The 25,351-nt window shown below is 52.7% G+C and overlaps 2 protein-coding genes across 5 annotated transcripts in view; one reads left to right on the top strand and one right to left on the bottom strand.

Moving 5' to 3' along the window:
- The window catches only part of SLC12A5 (solute carrier family 12 member 5), a 34,118-nt gene extending 19,167 nt beyond the window's left edge, over positions 1 to 14,951 (top strand). The window contains exons 9-26 of the mRNA XM_052650476.1: positions 1,567 to 1,737; positions 2,033 to 2,131; positions 2,279 to 2,336; positions 3,293 to 3,467; positions 4,087 to 4,205; positions 4,528 to 4,626; positions 5,555 to 5,674; positions 5,948 to 6,052; positions 7,521 to 7,689; positions 9,574 to 9,769; positions 10,623 to 10,792; positions 11,278 to 11,409; positions 12,494 to 12,601; positions 13,475 to 13,597; positions 13,690 to 13,889; positions 14,229 to 14,243; positions 14,519 to 14,652; positions 14,860 to 14,951. Coding sequence (XP_052506436.1) covers positions 1,567 to 1,737; positions 2,033 to 2,131; positions 2,279 to 2,336; positions 3,293 to 3,467; positions 4,087 to 4,205; positions 4,528 to 4,626; positions 5,555 to 5,674; positions 5,948 to 6,052; positions 7,521 to 7,689; positions 9,574 to 9,769; positions 10,623 to 10,792; positions 11,278 to 11,409; positions 12,494 to 12,601; positions 13,475 to 13,597; positions 13,690 to 13,889; positions 14,229 to 14,243; positions 14,519 to 14,652; positions 14,860 to 14,951 — 2,285 coding nt within the window. The remainder of the gene's footprint in view (positions 1 to 1,566; positions 1,738 to 2,032; positions 2,132 to 2,278; positions 2,337 to 3,292; positions 3,468 to 4,086; positions 4,206 to 4,527; positions 4,627 to 5,554; positions 5,675 to 5,947; positions 6,053 to 7,520; positions 7,690 to 9,573; positions 9,770 to 10,622; positions 10,793 to 11,277; positions 11,410 to 12,493; positions 12,602 to 13,474; positions 13,598 to 13,689; positions 13,890 to 14,228; positions 14,244 to 14,518; positions 14,653 to 14,859) is intronic.
- A 3,287-nt stretch (positions 14,952 to 18,238) lies between these two features.
- NCOA5 (nuclear receptor coactivator 5) overlaps positions 18,239 to 25,351 on the bottom strand; it is a 30,541-nt gene continuing 23,428 nt past the window's right edge. For 2 of the 4 annotated variants that reach the window (XM_052650642.1, XM_052650641.1), the window contains 4 exons: positions 24,351 to 24,477; positions 22,336 to 22,535; positions 20,655 to 20,975; positions 18,239 to 20,188 (listed from right to left, as the gene is read on the bottom strand). In XM_052650642.1, the coding sequence (XP_052506602.1) occupies positions 19,599 to 20,188; positions 20,655 to 20,975; positions 22,336 to 22,535; positions 24,351 to 24,477 (1,238 nt within the window). In that variant the 3' untranslated portion in view covers positions 18,239 to 19,598. Of the gene's footprint in view, positions 20,189 to 20,631; positions 20,976 to 22,335; positions 22,536 to 24,350; positions 24,478 to 25,351 lie in introns of all 4 variants that reach the window. The other 2 variants (XM_052650644.1, XM_052650643.1) reach the window with 1 other exon arrangement.

A 25,351-nucleotide genomic window follows, 5' to 3' on the forward strand; every position in this document is an offset into this window, starting at 1 on the left:
CTGGTGTCCAGGGAACACTGCAGGGATTGTGGACTAATCAGTTAGGATTAGGGGACTCTCTTTGGGATTCAGTTAAATTCGATCCGTTTTAATTGAGCACCTACTCTGGGCCACGTTCTATCCTTGGAATCACAGAGGGGTAGAGATGAAAGGGAACCTTTGCATGTCTTTCCATCTAGTGGGAAAGAAAGCCATCAGTTTGGCAAGTATTCACTAAGCCCCTGCTAAATGCCTAGCGCTGTGCTGAGCACCAGGAACACAGCATAAATAAGTCACAGTTCTTGGCCTCAACAAGTCTAATAGCAGAGACAGATGTAAGAGCAAATAAATTATGACATGTGTAGACGTGCATTCAATGAACAGAGTTCTCCCAAGGGAGGGAGCGGTCATGTGTATAAGGAGGTAAGGCTAGGCTTCCTGGATTCATCTGAGAAGGGTTTTGAAGAACAAATAAGCGACTTTCAGCTATACAAGGGGAATAAGGGAATTACAGGCAGAAGAACAGCTTGGCTAAAAGCATGCAGACACTGAAGAGCATATTGTGCCCTTCCAACCAAGAGTAATTTGGTATGACTGGGGCATAAAGTGCAAGAGAAGGAGGGGCAAGAGATGATGTTGGAGAGACTGACATGAGCCAGACTGTGGTCAGCCCTGGAAGCCATGTTGAAGAGTTGGGACCGTGCTCTGAGGGTGATGAGGAGCCACCAAAGGGTTCTGAGTAAGGGGCGGACATGCTCAGTTTGTGGTTTCTGAAGGCTCACTCCAGCTGCTAATGTGGATGGGTTCATAGCAGGGAGGGGACTGAGTCAGGAAGTCTAGGAGGCGGCTGATGCTGAGTCCTGGTGAGATATGATGGTTTTCTGAGAGTGGTGGATGCCAACAAACTGGCTCTCCATCAGGCCTGTTTTGCACCCCCACCCCACCCCAGGAGACAGGCGGCAACATCTAGAGACATTTTTGGTTGTCACAACTGAAGGGTTATTACTGGTGTCTGGTGTGTAGAGGCTGGGATGTGGCTAAATACCCTACAATGTGAGGGGACGGCCCCCGCCCCGACACACGAAGAATTGCCTGTTCTTATCATAGTTATCACTACAAGTTAATAGCGACAGAGTGGAGAAACACTAGAAAGATGAGAAGGGGTGTATTTGAGAAATATTTAGGAGGAATAATGGATAGGAGTTGGAGATGGTTTTGAAACAGAGACGAGGATAGGGAATGGTTGTGAGCAATGTCAAGCTGATCTGTATTGATGGTGGTGCCTTTTACCAAGGTAAGGGGTAAAGGAAAGGAGCCGTTTGCCATGAGTGGGTGGCGAGACCAGTTTGGGACATATTGAATCAGTCTGAGATAGGTCTTTGTTCTATATGTCCTTCAGTAGATTGGACCATTTTAGGGCAAGGACTTGATCTGATTCATGTGCAAAGTCTCTGGTCCAAAGCAGGGGCTTAGGAAATGTTGGTGGAAATAAGAGCTGGTTGATTTTGACCCTTCTTTTTGTCCACCCTGCCTCCTGGCCCCAGAGCTCTGGCACCCTGAAATCTGAGAGTCATGTCTCCCTCACAGAGAATCTATGGAGCTCCTACCTGACCAAGGGGGTGATTGTGGAAAGGCGTGGGATGCCCTCAGCGGGCCTGGCAGATGGTACCCCCATCGACATGGACCATCCCTATGTCTTCAGCGATATGACCTCCTACTTCACCCTGCTGGTTGGCATCTACTTCCCCTCAGTCACAGGTGAAGGGGAGCTCAGAGAGGGAAGACTCTGCCTGGGAGTGGATGGGTAGGGAGGAAGTCCGTCATGATGTGGGGAATTTCTTAGTCCAATAGCCCCATCACATAAGCAGGATCCAATTCACCTCCCACTGGACAGGTGAGGGAATTAAAGCCCGGAGTAGCCAGGTAACACGCCCAAGCTCTCACACGAGTCGGTGGGCCCGGACTAGACTCCCGGGTTCATGACTCGGAGGCTGGTGTCCTGTCTCCATCTGCCCTCCCACGGCTCCTGTCCTAGGTGCTCCTCTGTTCACAGGGATCATGGCTGGTTCTAACCGCTCTGGGGACCTGCGGGATGCCCAGAAGTCGATCCCCACTGGCACCATCCTGGCCATTGCCACCACGTCCGCTGTCTGTATCCTGCATGGCTGGCGGGTACCGCTGTGGGTGGGGAGGGCTAGACGGAGGGTCTCTGAAGCTGCTGTCTCATCTGGCTGGCTCAGGAGAGGTTGGGAGGATGGGGAATGCCACCCTGGGGGTTCTCCTTCATCCTCTGCTGCAGACATCAGCTCCGTTGTCCTGTTCGGGGCCTGCATCGAGGGGGTCGTCCTTCGGGACAAGTAAGTAAGGGGCTCAGGGAGGAGCCTGTTCTGGGGAGGGTGGGGTGGGCATCAGGCACACCTCTGCTCGCACACCCCAGGGCCAGGACTCCCTCCACCCACTGCGGCAGCACCTTCTGTTTTAAGACAGTGCCAAGTGGCCAGTTTGTGGTCTCTGAAGGCTCACTCTGGCTGCTAGTGTGGATGGGTTCATAGCAGGGAGGGAACTGAGTCAGGGCGTCTAGGAGGAGGCCAAATGGCCCTGACTTAAAAATAGAAAATGCTTAGAAAATGCTCTTCTTGATTCTCATACCACATCATGTCACCACGTGATGAGGCCAGAATCCCCATTTTTCAGGTGGAGACACAGTTTAAGATATCTGCCCAGGATGACACAGTCTTATTCAATTGACCATGTTCTAGAATCACTGTTAGCGGGGAGGGGCAAGATAAGGGTAGGGTGTTAAAAGGTACAAACTACTCTGTGTAAAAGAAATAAGCTGCAGGGATATATTGTTCAGCACAAGGGATACAGCCAATATTTTATAATAACTATAAATGAGGTATGACTTTTAAAAATTGTGGATCACTATGCTGTAAACCTGAAACTTATATAATCTTATGTACATCAACTATATCTCAATTAAAAAAAAAATTGAGTTGCCACTAAATTCCAGGCACTGTGCTAAGCATTTTATATATGTTAACTCCTTATTCCTCCCACCAATCATATGAGATAGGCTTATAATGATCTTCACTTTACAGCTGAAGAAACTGAGGCACAGAGAGGTTGAATGTCTTGCCCAAGGCCCCACAGACAGCCCACATCATCAGGGACTTTGTCTGTCCCTTCACCCCTCCACAGCCAAGCCCCATGGTGGATGTACGGCTGGCCCCGCAGTTGGCATGGGGGCCCTTTGGAAATCCAGGTGGCATTGCTCACCCAGCATCTCCTATCTTCTACTGCTTCCTTCCAGGTTTGGCGAAGCTGTGAACGGCAATCTGGTGGTGGGCACCCTGGCCTGGCCGTCTCCCTGGGTTATCGTCATCGGATCCTTCTTCTCTACCTGCGGGGCTGGGCTGCAGAGCCTCACGGGGGCCCCTCGCCTGCTGCAGGCCATCTCCCGCGATGGCATAGTGCCCTTCCTCCAGGTCAGTGGTGGGCAAGGCGTGGGCCGATAGTCCACCCCCTATACCAGCCAGCCAGGCCCCTGCCCAGCGAGGCCACCCGGTGAGCAGAGGCCACAGCAAGCCTCGAACTGCCTTCTGGTCTCTGCCTGTCTGTGATGCCACTATGAAAAATGGGTGTGCTTTAGTTGGGACTTGGCCCATGCTCAGAGCCATCTCTTTGGGCAGGGTTGTTTGCTCTTAGGGAGAAAAATAAATGGTCCTCCTTGGGCCTTGTGACTGGGCAGGGACTCAGGGAGACAGCCAAAGGGGAGTGAGAGGAGAGTGCTCTCTGTGGTGCTTTAAAAAAATATATATATATGATGAACTCCGTCACAGCTGCTTGCTGGCCGCCTGGAGCTCCTCTTCCATCTGTCCCCTCCTGTTCCCCTTCAGGGATCATCTGAACTTCCCTGCACTCGGGTACCAATGTCAGGGTGGGCAAGATACAGCAAAAACCTGGTATCCCCTCGGGTACCTTTAAAGGATGAGAAACGCAGCCTCCCTCTCTCTCTGCCTCTCCTGTACTGGTCCCCAGGACGGGAGGAGAGAGACAAGAAGTCCTTAGGGTCTCACGCCCCTGTGACGGTTGCTGTGTCCTCAGGTTTTTGGCCATGGCAAAGCCAATGGAGAGCCAACGTGGGCCCTGCTCCTCACCGCCTGCATCTGCGAGATTGGCATCCTCATCGCGTCCCTGGACGAGGTCGCCCCCATCCTCTCTATGTGCGTGCTGGCCTCCTGCCCTCCCCATCAGCCCTGGGGGGTCTCTCTACCTGGATACTCCAGCTGTGACCCTGGACGGCCCACCTGAACCACTTTAACAAGCCCACTGTCGTAGAAACCTGTCCTCTGTTGTACAGAGAGTCATCCCCACATGCACCAGGGCGTGCAGTAAGGGGATCTGGCCTTTGAACCCCTCCCTACGCATCAGAATGTGACTTGGCCGCCTCCCCGGTTTCCTCCTCCCTTCCCCCTTTTCTCTCTCTGTGTGTCTGTCTCTTCGTCTCCTGCATCTCTGTCTCTTGGGGGCCTTTCTGTGTGCTAGGTTCTTCCTCATGTGCTACATGTTTGTGAACCTGGCCTGTGCGGTACAGACGCTGCTGAGGACGCCCAACTGGCGGCCACGCTTTCGATATTACCACTGGTGGGTGCCTTCCCCACCCCCACCCCTGCCCCGGCCCACAGAACCATCCTCTCCCCAGCCCCTCACCCCAGCCCATCCCCTCCAGGTCTCAGGATCCTCAACTCCAGCTTTCGTAGCCCAAGTAGCATGAGAAAAGTCCTGGTGAAGGTCTCCTTCTAATGACAAGTAATAACAGAAGACAGTATCAGCAGTCCCAGCTAGAATCCCTCTCATGTCCTTAGTGCTCAACACCTGCCAGTCTTGATGAGGAAGCCTCAGTTTCCCCAGCTGTGAAATGGGACAATAACCGTACCTACCTCATAGGCCCCTCTGAGCCTTACAGTGCTTGGGGCACAGAAGGTGCTCCTCATGTGGAGCCGGACTTCTGATTGTTCTGCTTGATGGTTCTTAACCCTCACAACAGGCTGGTGGGACAGACAGGGCGGGCATGATCATGCTTATTCTACCGAAAGGAAATGGAGGCTCTGGCGGGGAAAGGGGTAGGCCTAAGGTCACCCCAGCCCAAGGCTATGGCACACCTTGACCAGAACCCAGGCTACCTGCCTATCCCACCTCGGCCCTCCTGCTGCACCAGTCACCTCGTCCCATGTTCCTCCTGGGAGATCTTGCCTCCAACTCTCCCCAGAGATCCCTGCCCTCAGAACCCCTCTGGCAGGGTGGTCTGCCAGGGCCTGAGGCACTGGGCTGGGGCAGTGTGGTGACCGAGGAGCTGGGCGGGGCCCTGTCTGCGGCTGCTCATCCACCCGGAGTCCCCAGGTTCCAGTGGTGCTCCTGGGGATGATGGTGTGGGCTCCCCTAGCCCCGGCTGTAGCTTCCCAGGTCTGGCCCAGGCCCTCCCTGCCCCTTCTAACTCTTGCTGTCTGAGCCCCCAGCACCAGTGAGAACCCTGCCAGGGGCTCAGAGGCCAGGTCTCCCTCTCACTGTCCAGGACACTCTCCTTCCTGGGCATGAGCCTCTGCCTGGCCCTCATGTTCATCTGCTCCTGGTACTACGCCCTGGTGGCCATGCTCATTGCTGGGCTCATCTACAAGTATATCGAGTACCGCGGGTAAGGCGGGGCGAGGAGGGGAGAGCGGTGATGGGTACTTGAGGGGGAGGGATGGGGTTGAGGCCGAGAAGCTGGGGAGAATGGAGAGGAAACTTGAGGGGGTGGGGCAGGAGCAGAGGCAGGCACTGAGGCTTTGAGAAACGGAGGTGGCCAGGAGTGACCGTCCTTCTGAGCCCGAGATGGACAGCTCTGGCTCCGCACCTGGGGGTGGGTGCTTCTCCCTGGCACTCCCCGGCTTTCTGCCTCTCGTGATCCCCCCTTCCCGGCCCCCAGGGCAGAGAAGGAATGGGGCGATGGGATCCGAGGCCTGTCTCTCAGTGCAGCTCGCTACGCCCTGCTGCGCCTGGAAGAAGGGCCCCCGCACACCAAGAACTGGAGGTGAGTGATGGCGACTGAAGAGGAAGGGAGCGGGCCCGACCCACCCCTTCTGCTCTGTGCTGCTCTTGCTGAGTGGGGTTCGGCCTCATCTGAACCCTTCCCTCCTGTAACGCTGAGGCTGAGCTGAGGTTCCACACATTCGTTCTCCAAAACCCTACCTGCCATGCCAGTTTCTAACCATCTACCCATCCCTCCATTCATCCCATCATTTGTTTAAAAAAACCCCTATGAACACATGGTCTATGTGCTGACCCCTTCTGGTCTCCGGGAACGTACTGAGCTCACAGTTCCCTGGAGAAGGCACGTGTCCAGACGGGTAAGTGCAGTATCACAGAGCATTCACCCTGGGAGAGGTGGGATCATCCAAAGAGTTACAGGGCCTCTTAGAAATCTCCAGATTACTAACAATCTCTCTATTGGCTCCCCTGCTGGCTCAGACGGTAAAGCGTCTGCCTACAATGTGGGAGACCCGGGTTCAATCCCTGGGTCAGGAAGATCCCCTGGAGAAGGAAATGGCAACCCACTCCAGTACTCTTGCCTGGACAATCCTATGGACAGAGGAGCCTGGTAGGCTACAGTCCATGGGGTCGCAAAGAGTCAGACACGAACTGAGCGACTTCACTACTACTACTAGTACTGTTTGATTCACGTGAAAATCAGGGCTTAGGGAAGGTCTCAGGGGTCGTGGAAGGCAAAACTGGAGCCAGAATCTTCCCCTCCCGCCTCTCAGCCCAGCTGCTTTCTAACTGCTTGCTCTGCAAGCCCTCCTTCTCCTTCAGGTTCATTTTGCTAAGAGTAAGGTCTGGAACTCTGGAATGAGGACATTGTGGACTTGTCCTCACTCATGTCTACTAAACTGGCCTTTTAGAGACTGGAGCTTTGCATAAATAGTCTGTGAATCCTCAAATGCTTGGCACAGGATCTAGCCCAGAGTAGGTGCTGAGAGGATGCTATCAAACTGATGGTTGGCTGCGGAGGCTAAATGAATAAGGAAACGAACAGATAAATAGATGGGCAGATAGCTGAGTGTATATATGTATGGGAGTGTGGTTGGGTGAATAGATGAATGTGTGGATGGGTGGTGGTAGGTGGATGTGAGGGTAATTGAGTGAATAATGCATGTGTTGGTAAATTAACATGGACGTGAATGGATAACTGAAGGATAAACTAGATGGATGGTTGGGTGGATAGGTGGATGGATGGGTGGGTGGGTGAGGTAGATGGGTGGGTGGGTGGGTGGATGGATGAATGCATGGGTGAGAGAGATAGATGCAGAGATGGATGGGTGGGTGGATGGAGAGATGTGTGGGAGATGACTGGATGGGTTGATAACCCAAGGACATGGGTGGATGGATGTTTAGGTGGATGGGAGATGGAGGACAGGTGGTTAGTGTATGGAGTATGGGTGTATGAGTTATGGTGCTTGGGGAGGCGGTGGATGTATCACGTGATCTTGCACCCGCTTCAGGCCACAGCTGCTGGTGCTGGTACGTGTGGACCAAGACCAGAACGTGGTCCATCCACAGCTGCTCTCGTTGACCTCCCAGCTCAAGGCAGGGAAGGGCCTGACCATTGTGGGCTCTGTCCTTGAGGGCACCTTTCTGGATAACCACCCCCAGGCCCAGCGGGCAGAGGAGGTGAGTACAGGCCTTGGTGGGGGGCACGTGGCAGTCGGGAGGACAGTCCCTTGCTCCTTTTCAGTTTCTCCCTACCACCTGTGCCAACAGCTGGGGCTCAGGCCTCTCTGTCCTCCTCCTCAGAAGTGGAGTCCAAGGGCTCAGTGACTAAGTTCCTTAGAATCCAACCTGCAGAACCCAAGAGGATCAGGGCCAGAAGGGCCTATTTTATGGATAAGGAAACTGAGGCTTAGAGAAGTCAGGTCATTTGTTTAAGGACAGAAAGCGGAGACTCAGAACCTAGACTCCTATTCCAGCTTTCTTCTGCCAAAGCATAAATCTTTTAAAGCGTTTTCACATTGGTGAATTCTTCTAGTTCCCACATTGCATGGGGTTGACAGGATAAGTATCCAATTTAGCAAAGGAAGAGACTGAGGCCCAGAGTGGGAAAGCGGCTTGCTGAAAGTCACAAAGCTGGCTGGAAGCATAGCAGGATTTAAACCCAGGTCCTGGGGGCTGGATTACTTGCTCTCTTTCCTATCTACTGGTCATTGCTCACGGAGCAGTGGGCAGAGCCAGCGTGAGGTGGGGCAGCAGGGGTCTGCAGTAAGTGGCACTAACAGGTGTCTGGTGGGTGGCAGAGGAAGCGGGTTCTGTCTGTGATTCAGGCCTCTCTCCCCTTGGGGCCATGGTTAGAAGTGGAAAGGGGAAAGGGGGCCTCAGGGAGGTGAGATGAGATGGGGTGGGGCACCCCTAATGGCTTGTGACAGCCGCTGTTTCTGCCTCACTGGGCCGTTCACACCGATCTGTCAGGGCCCAGGGCTGGAGGCCTCCACTGGTCACTTTAATTCAACATGCAGTGGCTGCACATGTCCTGGGTACCGACACTGGGGTAGGCCCTGGGGGACATGGAGAGGTGGAAGACCAAACCGCACCCCTCAAGGTGGTCACAGGCTGGCGGGGGAGAGAGAACATACACAGAAGGCTCTCCAACCCATCTGAGGTTGACAGGGGCTACCTTAGAGTTAGTAACCACAAAGTAACAGAACGTATTGAGTGTTTATGATCTCTCAGGCTGTATACTAAGCTCTACACATCATGTTATGTCATTCTCCCTCTTCCTAAATGAGGTAGCTGTCACAATGCCCATTTGACAGATGGGAAAACTGAGGCTCACAGAGGGAGGTGATTTGCCCAAGGTTACTCAGCTCTTATTTTCAGCCACCACATGCTGAATGAACAGATTAGGGCAGAGGCAGAAATTGGAGCACTTGCTGTTTGACATTAGGGGATTGGTTAAGAGTGTGAAGGATGGAGTCAGACCCTTGGATTTGAGCCTCTACAATAATATCCATTATCCATATGGCCTGAAGCAAGTCTTAGTTTCTCTGAGCCTCAATTTCCTTAGCTATAAACTGAGAGTCATAAAACACTTCCTTCATCACGCAGATTGAATGTGTGTTTTAAATGCCTACTATTATGCTAACTTTTAAAAATCATTAAAACCAAATTGTCCAGCTAAGCAGAGGAGCCTAGTTTCATTCTGGTCTGGGTGGAGGGGTGGTGTTTGAAGAAGGTGATGGTTGAATTGGGCCAGGCAGGGTGTCATGGACAACATGGGGGAGGGGGAGTCTGGGTGGTGGGAGAGAGCTTCCCTGGGGAATCTGTGAGCCATGGCAGGGTGATGGGAAGCATGGGGTCTGATCATGAAGAGCTTTGCTTGAGTAGTGGGGAATAGGGGCCATAGGTGATGGGGTGCCAGGGGCTGACATGATCGGAGCTGAGCTTCAGGAAGATCGGAATGATGGAGAGGAGAGATGGGAGGTAGGGAGGCTGCAAGGGGCTGAGCAGGGCCAGGCAGGCCTGGGCCTGAGGCTGGCCCTTTTCTGATCCCTGCCACCCCAGTCCATCCGGCGCCTGATGGAGGCAGAGAAAGTGAAAGGCTTCTGCCAGGTAGTGATTTCTTCCAACCTGCGAGATGGTGTGTCACACCTGATTCAGTCCGGGGGCCTCGGGGGGCTTCAGCACAACACTGTACTCGTTGGCTGGCCCCGCAACTGGCGACAGAAGGAAGATCATCAGACATGGAGGAACTTCATTGGTAAAGCTGGCTGGGCTGGGAGTGGTGGAGGGCTGCGTGGGGGTGGGTTCTTCTTTGGGCCTGCGGACGGCTTCCCAGGCATAACAAGTATGGATTCAGCATATACAGGTGATGGCATTCAAAACTGGCCAGGTGCCAGACACTGTGCTGGGAGCCCAGGGACTTAGGTGTGAAGGAGACAGACTTGGCTCTTGCAGGGCTCACAACCCTTCAGGGAAGACAGTGCAGGACAGTGGGAAGACCTACAGCTTTGAAGGCACCACTGAGGCCCGGGTCTAAATCTAACCTCTGGCCCTTCCTTGCTGTGTGACTGTTCACAAGTGCCTCACCCTCTCTGAGCATCGGATTCCTTGGTAGCAGCGGATAATAAGTCACACGGTAACTAACACTTAGGGACTGCATTCTGTGTGCCAGGCAAGTGGTGGCTTTCGCTAAGTCTCGAATTCTCTTAGCAGGCCTGTGAGGGCTAGGCGTGGCTGTCTCTATTTTAGGGCCGTGAAACTGATGCATGGAGAGATGAAGGTCACGGCAGCTGGTAAACCCTGAGGCTGCTTTATCAGTAGATCCCAGTTAGAAGGTAGTTGGGAGGATTAAGTAAGTGCCGCAGGGTCGCCTTCTTAATCAGAAAGGGCAGGCGTCCTTATTACCACTTGACCAGTGGGGAAACTGAGGCCCAGAGAGGTGTTTGTCTTTTTTTTCCCCCCCAAGTTCAAACGCGGCCCAGGCAGATGGGGCTTTTCTGACTCCTCAGCCCAAGGCCGAGGCGGGAGGCGGGATGGGGAGGGGTGCTGGGTGCCAAGGAGGGGACCAGGGTCACTGTTTTACCGTCTGCCATCTTCTTGGTCTCCCCCAGAGCTGGTCCGGGAAACCACGGCTGGCCACCTGGCCCTGCTGGTCACCAAGAATGTCTCCATGTTTCCCGGGAACCCCGAGCGCTTCTCTGAAGGCAGCATCGACGTCTGGTGGATTGTGCACGACGGCGGCATGCTCATGCTGCTGCCCTTCCTGCTGCGGCACCACAAGGTGCGTGTGCGTGAGCGTTCCTGTGTGCACGTGCTCGTGGCCGCGCGCGCGCTCCCATGTGCACGTGCTCCCATGTGCACGTGCTCCCATGTGCACGTGCTCGTGGCCGCGCGCGCGCTCCCGTGTGCACGTGCTCATGGCCACGCGCGCGGAGGGGCTCCCGGGCTGCCCCCCGGCTCCTGGTAGAGGGTTCCAGTCACCTCCTTTATTCTGAGGTGCTGGGAACTGACTGTGTCTCCCCTGGCAAATGTACTTGAACTATAGAGGAGAGCTGTGTTTAACTCAAGCGAGTGATGCTTCAGTGGGGGCAGGGGGACCCTCACCTAATCAGGGGCATTTTTGTGGGGAGTGGCCACCGAGATAGAGGATTGGTGGGCTACCTGGATGTGTGGGAAGGTGGGTGGGAAGGGTAAAGAACGAGGTCTGGCCCCAGGTCTCCGCACGGCATCTGGACTGGACCTTTCTGGGTCCCCTTCATCTCTCAGGTTTGGCGGAAGTGCAAGATGCGAATCTTCACCGTGGCCCAGATGGACGACAATAGCATCCAGATGAAGAAGGACTTGACCACATTTCTGTACCACTTACGTATCACCGCAGAGGTCGAGGTGGTGGAGATGGTGAGCCCCCAGGAGCTGCCTCAAGTTTTGGAGTCCCGCTGGCCTCTTTGCCCTTGGGCCCAGGACCAAATAGGGGAACCCCAATACCCATCAGCTTGTGCTGCTAAGGTCCCCCCCCCCACCCCCCCGCCCAATCCACCTTTGGCTGCACTGGGTCCCAGTTGTGGTACTGAGGCCGATTTTTGTGGTGGGTGGCACCCTCAGTTACAGCCTGTGAACTCTTGGTTGTGGCATGGGGGATCTAGTTCCCTGACCAGGGATGGAACCTGGGCACACCCATCCACTTTTAAACCTCTCACATGTTCACCCAAGAGCCCTTCCACCCATCCATCCAGCCACCCACTCACCCACCCTGCCTCGCCTCCTTTATACGAATAGACTTGTCTAGGAATGTTGATTACATGGGAGGCACTGTTCTATGCACTTTATATATACATTACTTCTCATAGCAACCAATGAAATAGATACAGTTATCCAATTATCAGTATTCCCATTTTACAGATTAGGAAGCTGAGCACAGAAACATTAAGTAATTTGCCCCAAACGTGCACCAAGTGGCAGAGCCGGGATTCAAACTCAGGCAGACTGGCTCTAGAGTCCACGCTTCTAGCAGTCACACTCTAAAGCCTCTCGTCGTCCATTCCACTCAGCACCATTTATCCGTCCCTCTAATGGTATATTCATTAATCCGCCCATATATTCATTAATGTATTTATTCACTCACTCACCCATTCATTCATATGTGTATGTATTCATTCATCTCTGTGTTCCTTTTTTAACTTCTTCCCCCTCTCCATTCACCCAGGTAATTAATTAATCAACTCATTCATTCATTCACCCATTCATTCACCCAGTCCCGGGCTTGGCTGAGGAGGGAATGAGCTGCCTCGCCTTCAAAGAGCATCGCCCTCTGCTTTGTCCTTCCTCCCACAACTGTTGATTAAACTAGGTCATTGGACAGGGAAGTCCTAGGCTGGCAGCAGGAAGGGGGCCTGCCTCCCTTTTCTTGGCCTTGCACCTGAGCTCGGAGCTCATACTTTCCTCCCTTGCCCCTCTCCCCCATCCCACCCCTGCCTGCCCACAGCATGAGAGCGACATCTCTGCTTACACCTACGAGAAGACCTTGGTGATGGAGCAGCGTTCCCAGATCCTCAAGCAAATGCATTTAACCAAGAATGAGCGGGAGCGGGAGGTGAGGTTGCCCTGGCTGGGCTCGGAGTGTCTCAAGCTGCTGCCAGCTCTGGGGCTGCACAGGTTTGGGGTGGCCCACTCCTAGTCACTGGCATTGCTGCCTCCTGGCACTGGTTCCCCAGCAGCAAGGGTGTACGCTGCAGGTGCCTGTCTCTAGCCTCCCAGCCGAGACACAGAGGGGCTTTGGCAAGGGTGACAGATCTGCTCTCGACGTGACTTCTGGGGCCCAAGGGAGAAGAGTGGAAGCTAAATGTGCATGGATGGTGGCTCCTCAGGGGTGTGGGCTGCAGCATGGGGGATAAGGTATCATGTGATAGACCCTTAGAGAGTGAGTAACGAGTGGATATTTCAGGATGCAGCTGATGATGAGAGCTGGGGGCAAACCTCCTAGGGTGTGGATGGTGGGTTCTCAGGGGTAACGGTGATGAATTCTCACGGAGTAAGGCTGGCTGTAAGGTCTCTCCTGTGTGGGTAACATGGGCCCACCAGCCCTCTGGCATTTGGATGAAAGCCCCACCCCAGCGAGTAGGGTCCTTGGGGCTGGGGACAGAAGAGCTCTCAGAGGTGGGTGACAGGACAATTGTAAGAAGTGGCATGTGCACCGACCAGTCAGAACTGGCCCTGAGGTAGAGCTCAGCTGGGCCAGGTGTCAAGCCTTTGGTCGCTGGAGGGTGGGAAGGCCAGGGGTACTGGAGAGAAGTCGGAGTGGCCATATCACTGGGACAGTGGCTGTTTGGTGCGGAAGCATTGCAGTATTTTAACAACTGGCACAGGTCCCGAAAGTGCACATCCTGGCTGAACATCAGCTTTGGGGTTAGCTCTTTGCAGGGCATGGGTAGTGATTACCATGGCACCAACTTGTGTCCCTCCCTAGATCCAGAGTATCACAGATGAGTCTCGTGGCTCAATCCGGAGAAAGAATCCAGCCAACACCCGGCTCCGTCTCAGCGTCCCAGAAGAGACGGCTGGTGACAGTGAGGAGAAGCCGGAAGAGGAGGTATGCAGCTCGGGTAGTTTGGCTGCAACCGGTGGGAGCAGAATCTTTGGTCTCCAAATGAATCCTGCGCTATCCCTTCTTTCATCCCTTAGGTGCAGCTGATCCATGACCAAAGTGCTCCCAGCTGCCCTAGCAGCTCACCATCTCCGGGAGAGGAGCCTGAGGTGGAGGGCGAGGCAGATCCAGAAAAAGTGCATCTCACCTGGACCAAGGACAAGTCGGTGGCAGAGAAGAACAAGGGCCCCAGTCCTGTCTCCTCTGAGGGCATCAAGGACTTCTTCAGCATGAAGCCGTACGGGCCTGGGGGCTAAGGGCTGGGGTCTGGGGTGAGCCTACAGGGTCTTTGCTCCCCATGGAGAGTAAATGAGTGGAAGGGGTCCTGGCCTGGTAGTTGGAAGGCCCAGCCCAGACCTCCCCTTGGTTGCTCTGTCTGAGGACTCAGGTTGGGCTTGATTGCTAAGGGTCAGAACACGCAGGTGCAGGCAGTGGAAAGGTGAAGGCTGGGGGTCTGGGAGAACAGGAGTCGTCTGCACACAGGGTGTTGATGGTGGCTCAAGTCCTCAGCTCCTCCTGCTTTTTCTGACCCCTCTCCTTTTTCTTCCTCTCTTTGCTTCTCTTATGTTTCCTGAAGGGAGTGGGAGAACTTGTAAGTGCTTCAGAATTTTTAAATTCTCTCCTAGGTTGGCCAGGTTCCCTACTTTTCTCACTTTACCATGAACCCTCAACTCGTGCCCCTGACCTTTGGGGTCTCTGAGTAGCCCAGATTGGAGTGGTCTAGGGTTGGTGGTCCCTGGCTTGCAAGGAGCAGATCCCAGCAGCCCAGTGCTAGGGGCGGGGAGGTGCTGGAAGGGGCGACTGGATCCAAGAACCCCGTCTCTCCTAGCCTTACGTGCCTTCCTCCTCCCTGGCTTCCTCCCGCAGGAACCAATCCAACGTGCGGCGCATGCACACCGCCGTGCGGCTGAACGAGGTCATCGTCAAGAAATCCCAGGATGCCAAGCTTGTTTTGCTCAACATGCCTGGGCCTCCCCGCAACCGCAACGGTGACGAAAACTGTATCCTGGGCTTAAAATTGGGAGGAGGGAGGGAGGCGGACATCAGGGGACTTAGGTCCTAGCCCTGGGAAGGAATGGCTGAGCCGGGTCGGCTTCAGAATCAGCACCTCGGACAGGGTCGCGAGCTCCGCGTTCCGCTGGGGCCAACGGGAGCCTGATTCCATGGGGGAGGAAAGGGGACGGTCTTTCTCCTTGACGGGCGCTCAGACATGGAATTCCTCGAGGTTCTCACCGAGCGCCTGGACCGGGTGATGCTGGTCCGCGGCGGCGGCCGCGAGGTCATCACCATCTACTCCTGAAAGCCAGGACCAAACACCCGGGCCCGAGCGCGTCCGGCCCGCGGCCCCGGAGCCCTCGCCGCGCCCCCCGCCGCTGTCACCGTTTACATACAGACCCTGTGCCCGCGCCCTGGCCCCCTTTCCCCGCTGCCTGAAGCCCGGAGGCCACGTCGGCTGGGGCGGACCCGAAGACCTCCCCTCCCGGAGACCAGAGTCCCGTTGGCGCGTCGGCCCCGGCCGCCCTTTTTCTAAGCCCGGCCTCGCCCCGCCGGAGGAGACGCTGCAATAAAGATCGGAGGAGGCTGCGGAGAGGAGCAGACCTGGGGCTTCGAGGACCCCCCGGTCGTCCGCCCGGCCCCTTCCCTCTCTTCCCGCGCCCCGCCCCGCCCGCACTCTGCGCCCCTCCCCCGGCGGCCCGGAGCGCGCGGGGTGGCGAGGAGGCGCCCCCGCCGTCTGCGTTCTACTTCTTCTCGCGGCCACGAGCGCGAGCCGGCCGAGCGTATACATAGTGTACAGGAGACATCGCGTGTATTTTTAACGTCCCCATATTTCTGTGACTTAGAAGCGCAACGGACTTCTCGCCGCAGTCGCGCTCTCCCGCTGGGGGCGCGCCCAGGGAAGGCGGAGGCCTCGGGAGGCTGGGTTTTCCTTGACGTCCGAGCGTTTGAGAGCAAAAGTGCTTTTAGGCCCAGGCGGAACTCGTGGTCCCTCGACCACTCAACCCCTCGACGCCTCCTCACCCTTTCCGCGCCCCCTTGGCTTCCGACCATTCTTCCCTCTAGATCTTTTCGGAGACGAAGTGAGACAAGTGTCCCAATTTTTCCTGGATTCGCCTCCCAGCGAATGTGAGCTTCCACTGTGGCTGCAGAGACGCGCGCAGCCTCTTCTCATCGGCTCTTTATGCAAGCTGGGGCCAGGAGAGGGGAGGGGCGTTCCTTAAGCCAGAGGAACTGAGAGAGGCCCTCGCCCCCGCCCCCAGGAAGCCCCGTCCCGGTGCCTTCGCTGGGGGAGCAGGCGTCTCTCCTCCACCGGCTTGTCGCCTACTCCCCTATCCCCTGGCTCTTCGCCAAAGACTGAAATCGGGGGGTGGGGGTTGGAGGGCGGCCCCTCCCCCGGAGTTTCCTCCCTGGGACAGGTGAGGGAGGAGGGGGCGGTTCTGGGTTAGGGGCCGGACCCTCCGGGGTGGCCCCAGCGCTGCCCCTGACTTTTCCTACCCTGTTCCCATCCGGCAACTCCGGCCTCGGGGACCCAGCCGCCTTCTCCGCGTCTGGGGGCCGGGCCTCGCTGCCTAGCAGCGGCCTCTAGCTGCGTCTCCCAGGCACCTGGGCCTGGGGGAGAGCTGGAGTCGCCACTTGCTTAGTTCTTAAGCGCCTCTGCCCTCCTCCAACTAGGGCCCAAGGCCTTTGGCTTCTCCAACACCAGTCTTTGGCGCTTCTGCTCCGCCAGCCCGGCCAGAGCTGCCCTCTTCCCTTAGAGAAACCCCGTTGGCCGGGTTCCCTTCCCCCAGGGCACGTTACTAAGGGGGGACATGCACTGCATGCTCGTTCCAGCGCCCTCTGGGGCTGCGTACAGTAACTCCAGCCCCAGGGCCCTGACTGCACCTAGTTAGACATCCCGTCCACCTCCCAGAGCTGAGGCTTCTGGGGACTCCTGACCTCACCACCTCCTTTCCTTTGAGCCCAAGGCAGAGCTGGCGCTGGTGCCATCTAGACTGGGTCAGGTGTGGCTGGAGGAGGTTTGGACGCCTGCGGTTAGACCAAGGCCTCTCTGAAATTTGATCAGGGGTCTGATAGATTTTTCCGGGTAGTAATCAGAAGTTGGAGGTATTAGACACCAGCACTTCCCACCCCCATCCTCCAAGACCTCCCTCTGAGAACCACAGCTGGGTCTAGCCTTCTGGGGGCCTAGCACTCTCAGGCTGAAGTGGTGGGCTAGGCAGAACCGAAAGGGGGCTGTATTAACATCACTTAGGGAACCAAAGTTGCACTCTCTGGGCCCAGGCTGTCTGGTTGGCAAGAGCAAAGTTTCCATTGATGAAAACAGACATCCCACAACAAACCCCCAAGTTTTCTGTGCTACATGTGCAATATTTGTTATGAATGTTCTCACCCGTCACTCATCAACTTATCTTTATAATCATGTAGCTAGATGTTTCATGTCCATTCAAGTGACTTTTATTCTGAGTGCAATATTTCAATAGCCTCGTAGTGATAACTAGCGTTGCTTTTGTTTTAGACGATCTATGTGCAGGGCAATGCAATGAAGTTGAAAACCCTTGTAAATAGGAGAGGTTGCAAACCAAATCAAGAGTATTTATTACTATTATTAGGCCTGCCTTTAATTTTCAGTGTGTTTCAGTATCTCGCATTCTGCCTCAGTATTGATCTTGTGTTCTTTGTGCCAAGATGAAAAGGAGAGGGTTGGTTCTTTCCTTTATTGTTGAATGCTCCCATTTAATGCTTTATAGCTTTTACTGTATTAATTTTTTAGACTCCTGTCTGCACAAAATGCAATAAAAATAATTTTATTATACCCTTCACAGCCTGAGGTGTGCTGTTTGGACACTCCAGGGGGAAGAACTAGTAGGTGGGAAGAGGGGTATTCAAAGTGGGCCTCCCGTGAGGACCGGACTCTTAATCAGAAACACTGACCACCACTGACAGAAGAGTTTGTTGGCTGATCCTCCAGGTCTAGCTGCCTAGTTTGTGTACTGATAGTTCTGGAGCCCTGCCAAACACCCGAGACGGCACCTCCAGGGCAGGCTGGGCGCTGATGGCGTCTTCATCCCTGATCTACTGGCAGCCTTGTGGTGGTCACTTCACCACATCCACCCCGAGTTTCCCAGTGGGGAGCTCTGTGAAATGCTCCCCAGTGCGCCCACCTGGGACGCTGGTTCTGCCAATCCTTGCATGATGAGCTGGCAACAGACAAAATCAAAACAGGAGAGCACCCCTCTCTCCACGGCCTTTTGGTCAGAAGTGGCCTCCTCGCCATTCTGTTTTCATTAGAATAAGCGGACAAGCCTCTGACACACTGAAAGTCTGCCACAAACAAGGATGTTTACACACCATTACAATTACCCAGCAGGCTTTTACTCCAAACTGTTAAAGCTTCTAAATAGGTGAGCTGTATGAGAGAAGCTAGGGTTCAAAGAGGTTTTGAGGCCCGACTGCAGGCTGAGGACAAAGGGGACAGACCTCACAACGGATTGAAGCCAGTCAGCAAGGTCGGGGACCCTCACCTATGCGCTTGGGAAGGAGTGCCCACAAAGAGGCCCTACTGACACACCCAAAAAAAGACAAGAGGGCTTTCACTTTTACATTTTAATTAAAAAGTAATCATTTCATCTTATTGACAACACAGGAGTTCCAAACAGGGAAAAAAAAAACAAAACACTATATATAACACAAACAGGTCAGAACAAAACACTGCCATCTGGGGACCTTGAGTTTTGGAAACCAATGTTTACTCAGCTACTGGCAAGGACTCAGCTGAAGTCACTGCTCTCCCGTGTCTCCGCCAGGGGTCCCTTGAGACTGATCCACAAGGCGCTAAGGAGCACCATCCCTAGGGAGAAGGCAGCTTCCTTCGGCTCCACTTAGAGCAGCAGGCAGAGGTCCTCCCTCTAGTAACTTCACTCTGGCTCAGAAGTTATGAACAGCCGCCTGCACCAAGAACATGTCCAGCTACCAAAAGTCTGACATCAAAATGGTCCCTACCTCCTGCTGCTCAGAAAACAGAACAAGAGCCTGATTTCTGGGCCAAAAGCTCAGAGCAATCACTGAAAAAATGGGTGTTCACCACCAGAGTCTAGGGTGGTCTTCTCAGAGCCAACTCCATGAAACTACCACTGGTGAGGAAGAGGCTGACAAATGTTAAAGGGTTCAGAGTGGTTGGGGCCCAGATTCACAGTTTGGGTTAAACTGCTGGTGACCGGTGCTGCTCAGTCCACGGAAAATCTTCCATTGCAATGAAAGCCACAAAGAAAAAAAAAAAAAAGAAAAAGAAAAACCAAGAACTACTCTGGGTCAGGCAGGAAAGTGACTGCCATGGCCCCTCTTCAACAACTCCCGAGCAGCCTGCTTACCACCCCGCAGGCAGCCCCCACACTCGTGGGACAGGGCGCACTGGCACCATGCCTACCAAGCCCAGCTTGCGGCTCTACAACCCTGCACAGGGACGCAAGCAGGAGCTCGCGCTCTGGTGGGCCTGTGTGAGGCCAGAAAGCCTTGGGGGGGTTCAAAATGAACAAAGGCAGTGGCTCTCGCCATGAAAGGACTACCCCAAACGCAGCCAGTTGGAACTTGGCTGCTTTTTCCTTCCCCGCCCCCACATCGAGCTGACAGAGACAAATGAAATACAAACGGAGCCCAGACACCTATACTGCCCATGACCCCAGAGATATTTATTTTCTATCAAAAAATAATAAAAAATAAAAAAAATAAAAATAACCCCAACAACAAAAAATACACCTCCAAGACAGTACAAACTCTGACTCTGGAAGGAATAAGTAACAACAGCCTTGGGCAGAAGAGAGCAGGTGGTAGAAACTTATGCCATTCGATGTGGACCTGGATACGCGCAGAGAACATCCTCCAAGTAACTACTTAGAACGCAACAGGTAGGAGGCCAGGGGAAGAGGGACCTGGGGGAAGTTGAGATTTAGCCTCAGTAATGCCTCTGGTACGATCCCATGGGGGCCTGGGGCTGCCCCACCTGTGCTGTGGTCTGGCTAACAAGGTGGGAGAGAGCAGGGCCACTCTGGATCAGGGTGTCCAGAGCTTTCTGTACACTTGGATTGTCAAAGTTGATACTTGTGGAAGACACGGGCCTCTGGCTAGCCAAGTTGCTGGCAGGTGCCAGGAGGGTGGAAGGCTGGCCAAAGAGCCCTTGGGAAGGAGCCCCAGGCCTGGGGCCCATGTTCCGAGCAGATCCTGCCTGTCCCAAAATGCCTGGAGGCTGATTGCCAGAGGCCTGTGATCTTTGCTGAGGCTGGCTGTTCGCTGCTGTGGAAAAATTCTGGTTCTGGGTGTTTCCGGCAGCAACTGAGGGGGATGCAGAGCTGCTATTGGCCGCAACCGTGCCACTATTGAAGAGGCTGAGGATTTTGGCCTGAAGCTCTTGCTGGGAGGTGGGGGGTGCAGCTGGAGTGGGTGTAGCAGACGGGAGCACTTGGCCACTCTGGAGCGGTTGAGAGCTTGGCTGTGTCTTCAGTGAGGCACCCGAGGTCGCCCCGAGTGGTTGACGGGAAATCGGGCCTAGAAGACAGAAATAAGAGGTATCTGGTTGAAAAATACCCTCCATGGGCAGGCTTAGCAGCCCAGGGAAGAACAACAATCACTGATTACATCAATCACACAGTACACAGACTATAACATCAATTTCCCAAAGGGGCCATTTCATAGTATGTGCTGTTTTCAGTAAACAGCTTAGTTCCCCCAGAGAACTACTTTAAAAAAAAAGGGCATCCATCTTGGTTCCCAGGGAGCCAGCCATACTAGCCCACCCACCACCACATTAACTACAGGGATCAGAATTCAGTACCCAAATCTTAAGTTACCATTATTACACCAGCACAGATGGCCCATGCGGGAAAACCCATGGGATGTGCTCATTTCCCTTACCCACCCCAAAGAGGCCTGGGCCTGCCACCCTCCCAACAGAGCCTGGGGATTAGAGAAATGCAGAGTCAGAACTTCACCTCGGCCCTGCCACGTAGCTCACCAGGCAGAGAGTCGGTGCTGCTCCTCATAAGCCGCTCCTTCCTCTCTCGCAGGTAGTTGATGATCTTGTCAGTTTCTTCAGCAGTGAGGTACCTGTTGTCGGCCAGCAGGTTGAGGAGGCTCTGGATGGCTGGGGGGTGCCCCCCGCGCATTCCCTCCTCGGGGCCTCCTCGCTCTCTTTCCTGGAGGATGGCTTCATCAGCCATCTTGGCCGCCTGTCTGGCAATCTCCTCGCGCTCCTTCTCCCGGCACTCATTCTTATAGCGCTCGTAATTTCTGGCCACCAGCACCATGGCGTCTGCCTGGGGCATGTTGCGATGCTCTGTAGGAGGGAATGATATGAGCTATTTTCTCCCATGACAGATTTGAGTGCCCACCTGCTGAACTCTACCAAGCCTTTCCTGACCTCAAACAAGCAAGAAAACCATTTCACTGACAAAAAGCCTTGGAATGGGGATGGGGAGAGGTGGGGCAGGAGGGGATGCAGCTTGGAAGACAAAGAATGGGTTTCTTCAGTGGGAAGCAGACACCCTTGTAGAAAGCTAGTTCTAAGGGGAATTCTTAGATCACAGACATGTAGTGAAAACCAGAGAAACATGACATCTCACAGATTTAAAAAGACCACGTGGAGAATGACCACAGGAGGCAGGCCATGGGGGTCCACACAACCCTTCTGGAAAGCCTGGCTTTCCACCACGGTCCTCAGGACAGAGCTGTTTTTTAATGTATCAAAAAGGTTCAACGGTTATGGATTAGGATCAAATTATGACCCTCAATAACCTTCTCCCCTCACCCTTGGGCAACAAGATTTATAAGGTGATGAGAAGACTTCTTGGCACTTGATATAAATGTCTTCACACATCTTGAGGACTATTCCTCAGAGAGGCGAATGACCTGCTGGAGAGGCTTCTACACTCTATGCTTATGGGTAAAACTGGTCAGGCAAATAGAGGGCCCAGGGTAGTGGGAGAAGGGAAAAGTCTGTGCTGTGAGAGCAATCAGCAAGGCATCAGTTGACTGAGTCTCAACGATCTAGGAGCAAAGGACTAAGAGTTACTTCAGGCAAGGACTTCAGGGAACCGACCCTGGGCCTCCAGGAGGTCAAGGCCGCCTCCCTCTTCTCAAAGTCCCTCCACTGACTTCTCCAGCACACTAACAAAAAGTCTCCTAACTGCCTGCCACACGCTGTGTCCCTCGTTCCAAAGTCTGGTGAAGCAGGGGCTCCACCACCCTCAGTGCAGTGTGTGCCAGGGCTGGGCTGGCTCTCACTGGTGCGAGCAGACTGTGCGCCTCTCTTCCCAACTTGCCCTGAAGTGACTTCATGTTGGTGGCTTGAAATAGAACACGGTGGGAGTATTTACACCACGGAAGTCAGGAAATTCTATAAACCACGCCATCCCCACCCCAGAACTGGCTGTTAAACATTTACTAACACATCACTGCACATACCTAAGGGCTGAATATAACGTCATACACAGCAGGCCCAGAACTGTATGCGATGAAAGAAGATCAAACAAATAAATGACTGTGCAAGCTTCTGTCATGCACTTCCAAAAGGGCTCTACCACATCTGAGCTGAAATACCTTTACCTAAAACCTGCTGCTTCTGAGTAAGCCATAAAAAAATTAATGGACTAGCATCTGGAAGTTTCTGGAACTGTAACCCACTGGGGCCTCCATACCTTGAGGGGTTCCGAACATGATGTTGACTGTGCAGGAGCGGTGGATCTGGTGTTGCTGGGTGATGACAATAGCGAAGGGAGACCCTCCCCTGCTGACATCCTCCAAGGCTTGTGACAGTGAGACTTCCGTGTTGAGGAAGATTAGATCTACTACCATGCCTAGGTCTCGGACCTTCCGCCCCACAGATTCAGCATAATCTCTGTAGAAACAAACAGGATCCAGCTGAGCACTCCCTAATCGACTCCCAATCTGTAGAGCGGCACCTCAGCCAGAAGACTTCAAATCCGAGCTCTACCAGTGTCTCCCTAGCACCCTCTTCAGGCTCCAAAAATCTAAACCAATTCCTTCTCTTTATATTGGCGGAGAAGTTCCCAATGGAACAGGACTTAGTATCCCAGGCCCTTCTCTTGATTCTCTAGTCTGATGGTCATTCCTAAACACCATCCTGTTGCCTAAGATTTGTAGCACATTTCTGTCTTGGCAGAGGCTATACAACACAGTGAAAAAAGCATGGGTTTTAAATGCTAGAGATAGGTTTGGATCATAGCCCTAACATTTACTTGCGAAGTTGAAGCTTTAAGCAAATCCCTTTACCTCTTACAAACCTCAGTTTCTTTACCAATCAGACAGGAATAATACAGCTCAGCTTATATGTCATTTCCTTAACTTTCTCTCCAATCTAAATCAGATCCTTGATATATTTCTTCTCATAAGACTCATCACCAATACATTTATATTTGTCATCTGTCCAACTAGGGTATAAGCTCCACAAGAGGAAGGGGCCATGTGTGTTTTGCTCATTAGCATTACAGCTTCAGGACCTAGCACCTGCCACACACAGAAAAAATTTGATGAATGAATACATGTGAAACATGATTACTATGAAGATTAGACAAATAATTTAAAGTGCTTAGCATGGAGTAGTACAGAGTAGGTGCTCAGAAAATGACAGCTATTATCTCATGCATTTAAAAATAAAAAGGCAAAAAAATTATCTGCAAGTTAAAGCAGCATCTATTTCTAAACAAGGCAGCCCAGAGCCTGTGAACTCTGCCTGCTGTTTGGTGTCTTAACACCTATTTCCCTAGCTTCTGCCTTGAAAATTAGCTCTTTAACCCCAAACTGCTAGAAAATACATGAAGTTCTTCACTAGCCACTTGGGGAAAGGGAATATAGCTGCTGCCAAACTTGCAAGCTGCTACACTCCCTTCTGCACCTCTGAGCTGCTTCTTCAAGGAAAGAATGTGAAACAGAGGTAGGAAGAACAGTGCCATGAGCTCTGCCTTGGCTGGCACGGCCACCTAACAGCTCTGCAAGGCCATGGCACTTCCCAAACGAAGCCAGTCTCTCGGCTGGCGAATGCAGACATGCCTGCCTTCCCACGTATTACGGGCTTGGGGTCCTCGCACAAAGGGGGCATCTACTGCTTCACCTGACCAACATCTACTCCCTTGGATTTTCCTTTGGGAAGGCACCCCTTTCCCACTCAGTCTGCCCCGGCTCCACAGGGTTAGTGCCATTTTCAGCACTATGCGTGGGCACGTGACCTAGCCCTGGCCAATCAGGGCATCCCAGCACTGCTGGCCAAAGGGACAGTCCAGGGACGGGAAACAATTCCAGGCCTTCAGGTGGAAGCCACAGGAAAAAGCAGCTCTTTCCACTGGCTTGCTAAGCTAAGGAGATACATGTCAAGAGCTAGCGCTGTTCTGTCTTTTCAGGTAGAAAGCTTGTCTGAGAGCGAAGCCAACACAAAAGACCAAGTCTTTATGAGAGGCCAGCCCTGAATGCAGCCATGCCTGAATGTCCCAGTCAAGCAACCTAAAAACTTCCCTTTGGGCCCAAGCCAGTTTGCGGTGGGTTTTCTGTCATCTACAACTGAAAGAACTCTGGTTAACACAGTACAGCAATGTCAACGTACAAAGCCTGGCAGTGTGTACCGCTGCCAAGAAGACTAAATTTCTAATTTCTCTTCTGCTTCTTCTCCTCACTCGGGAAAAATCCAAAGGGTTCTTACTTAGTCTGCTTGTTGACCACAATCACAGAACAATCAACAGGCCTCTCAGCATCAAAGCGTCTCTGGATTTCCTCAAAATACTGACGATAGAGCTCTTCTCTACGACGCTCCTCACGTTTCAGACGCTCTGCAGGATGACACAGGGAAAACTGAAACATGGACGGTGCCTTTCCATAAAAATAAGTCACAGGCCTTATTTTCAATCTTGAACTACTTGTAGGCAAAGGTTGTAATCCTCTAGACTACTTCCGAAAAAAATTTATTTTTTTACTATTATAAATTCATTAAGATGGAATGAAGGGATTACAAGGCATGGCTGCTTTAATCTGACACACGCTACCAAAATGTCCTTTAGGAAAGGCTGTCACTAATTCATCCTTTCTTTGGGGTGGATCACCTAGTGCTAGTTCTCCATATCTTAATCAACACTGAGTTTTGCCATTAAAAAAAAAAAAAAACCCTCCTGCCAATTGATAGGCAAAAGATAGTACATCATTATTATCCTAATTTTCATTTTTGGGACAACCATTTAAGACTCTTATTGACAGGTAATTGTAATTTGCTTAAAAAAAAAAAAAAAAATCAGGCAGTTAAAAAAAATCAACAAAAAAATCCTAAACAAAACCAGGCAGTAAAGTTCTGTAGCAAACTACAAATGAGGTTATTAATTTGACCAGGAATAAAACAATTAAAAAATCTTAAAGATGTATTAAATATATTGAGAAAATCAAGGCTTTAAAAAACATGTCTTTATCTAAAAAATAGATGCTCTTAGGTAAAAATTATAAATAAAACAACTCTCCCCACATACTACATAGGTAATAAAGATAGTTATATTTATTTGGTCAATGAGCAAGAAACAAACATTTAACCTCTTCAGCTCCAATCTTTAGTTCATTTCTTTTCTTACTGATAGTATTTCATATTTATTTCTTCTTGTTAGGTGACTAAACCAGATGACAGTACTACTTTGCATTTAAAAAATGATTTTCAAGCTGAAT

This window comes from Budorcas taxicolor, chromosome 13 (genome assembly GCF_023091745.1).
Source record: "Budorcas taxicolor isolate Tak-1 chromosome 13, Takin1.1, whole genome shotgun sequence".
Taxonomy (NCBI): domain Eukaryota; kingdom Metazoa; phylum Chordata; class Mammalia; order Artiodactyla; family Bovidae; genus Budorcas; species Budorcas taxicolor.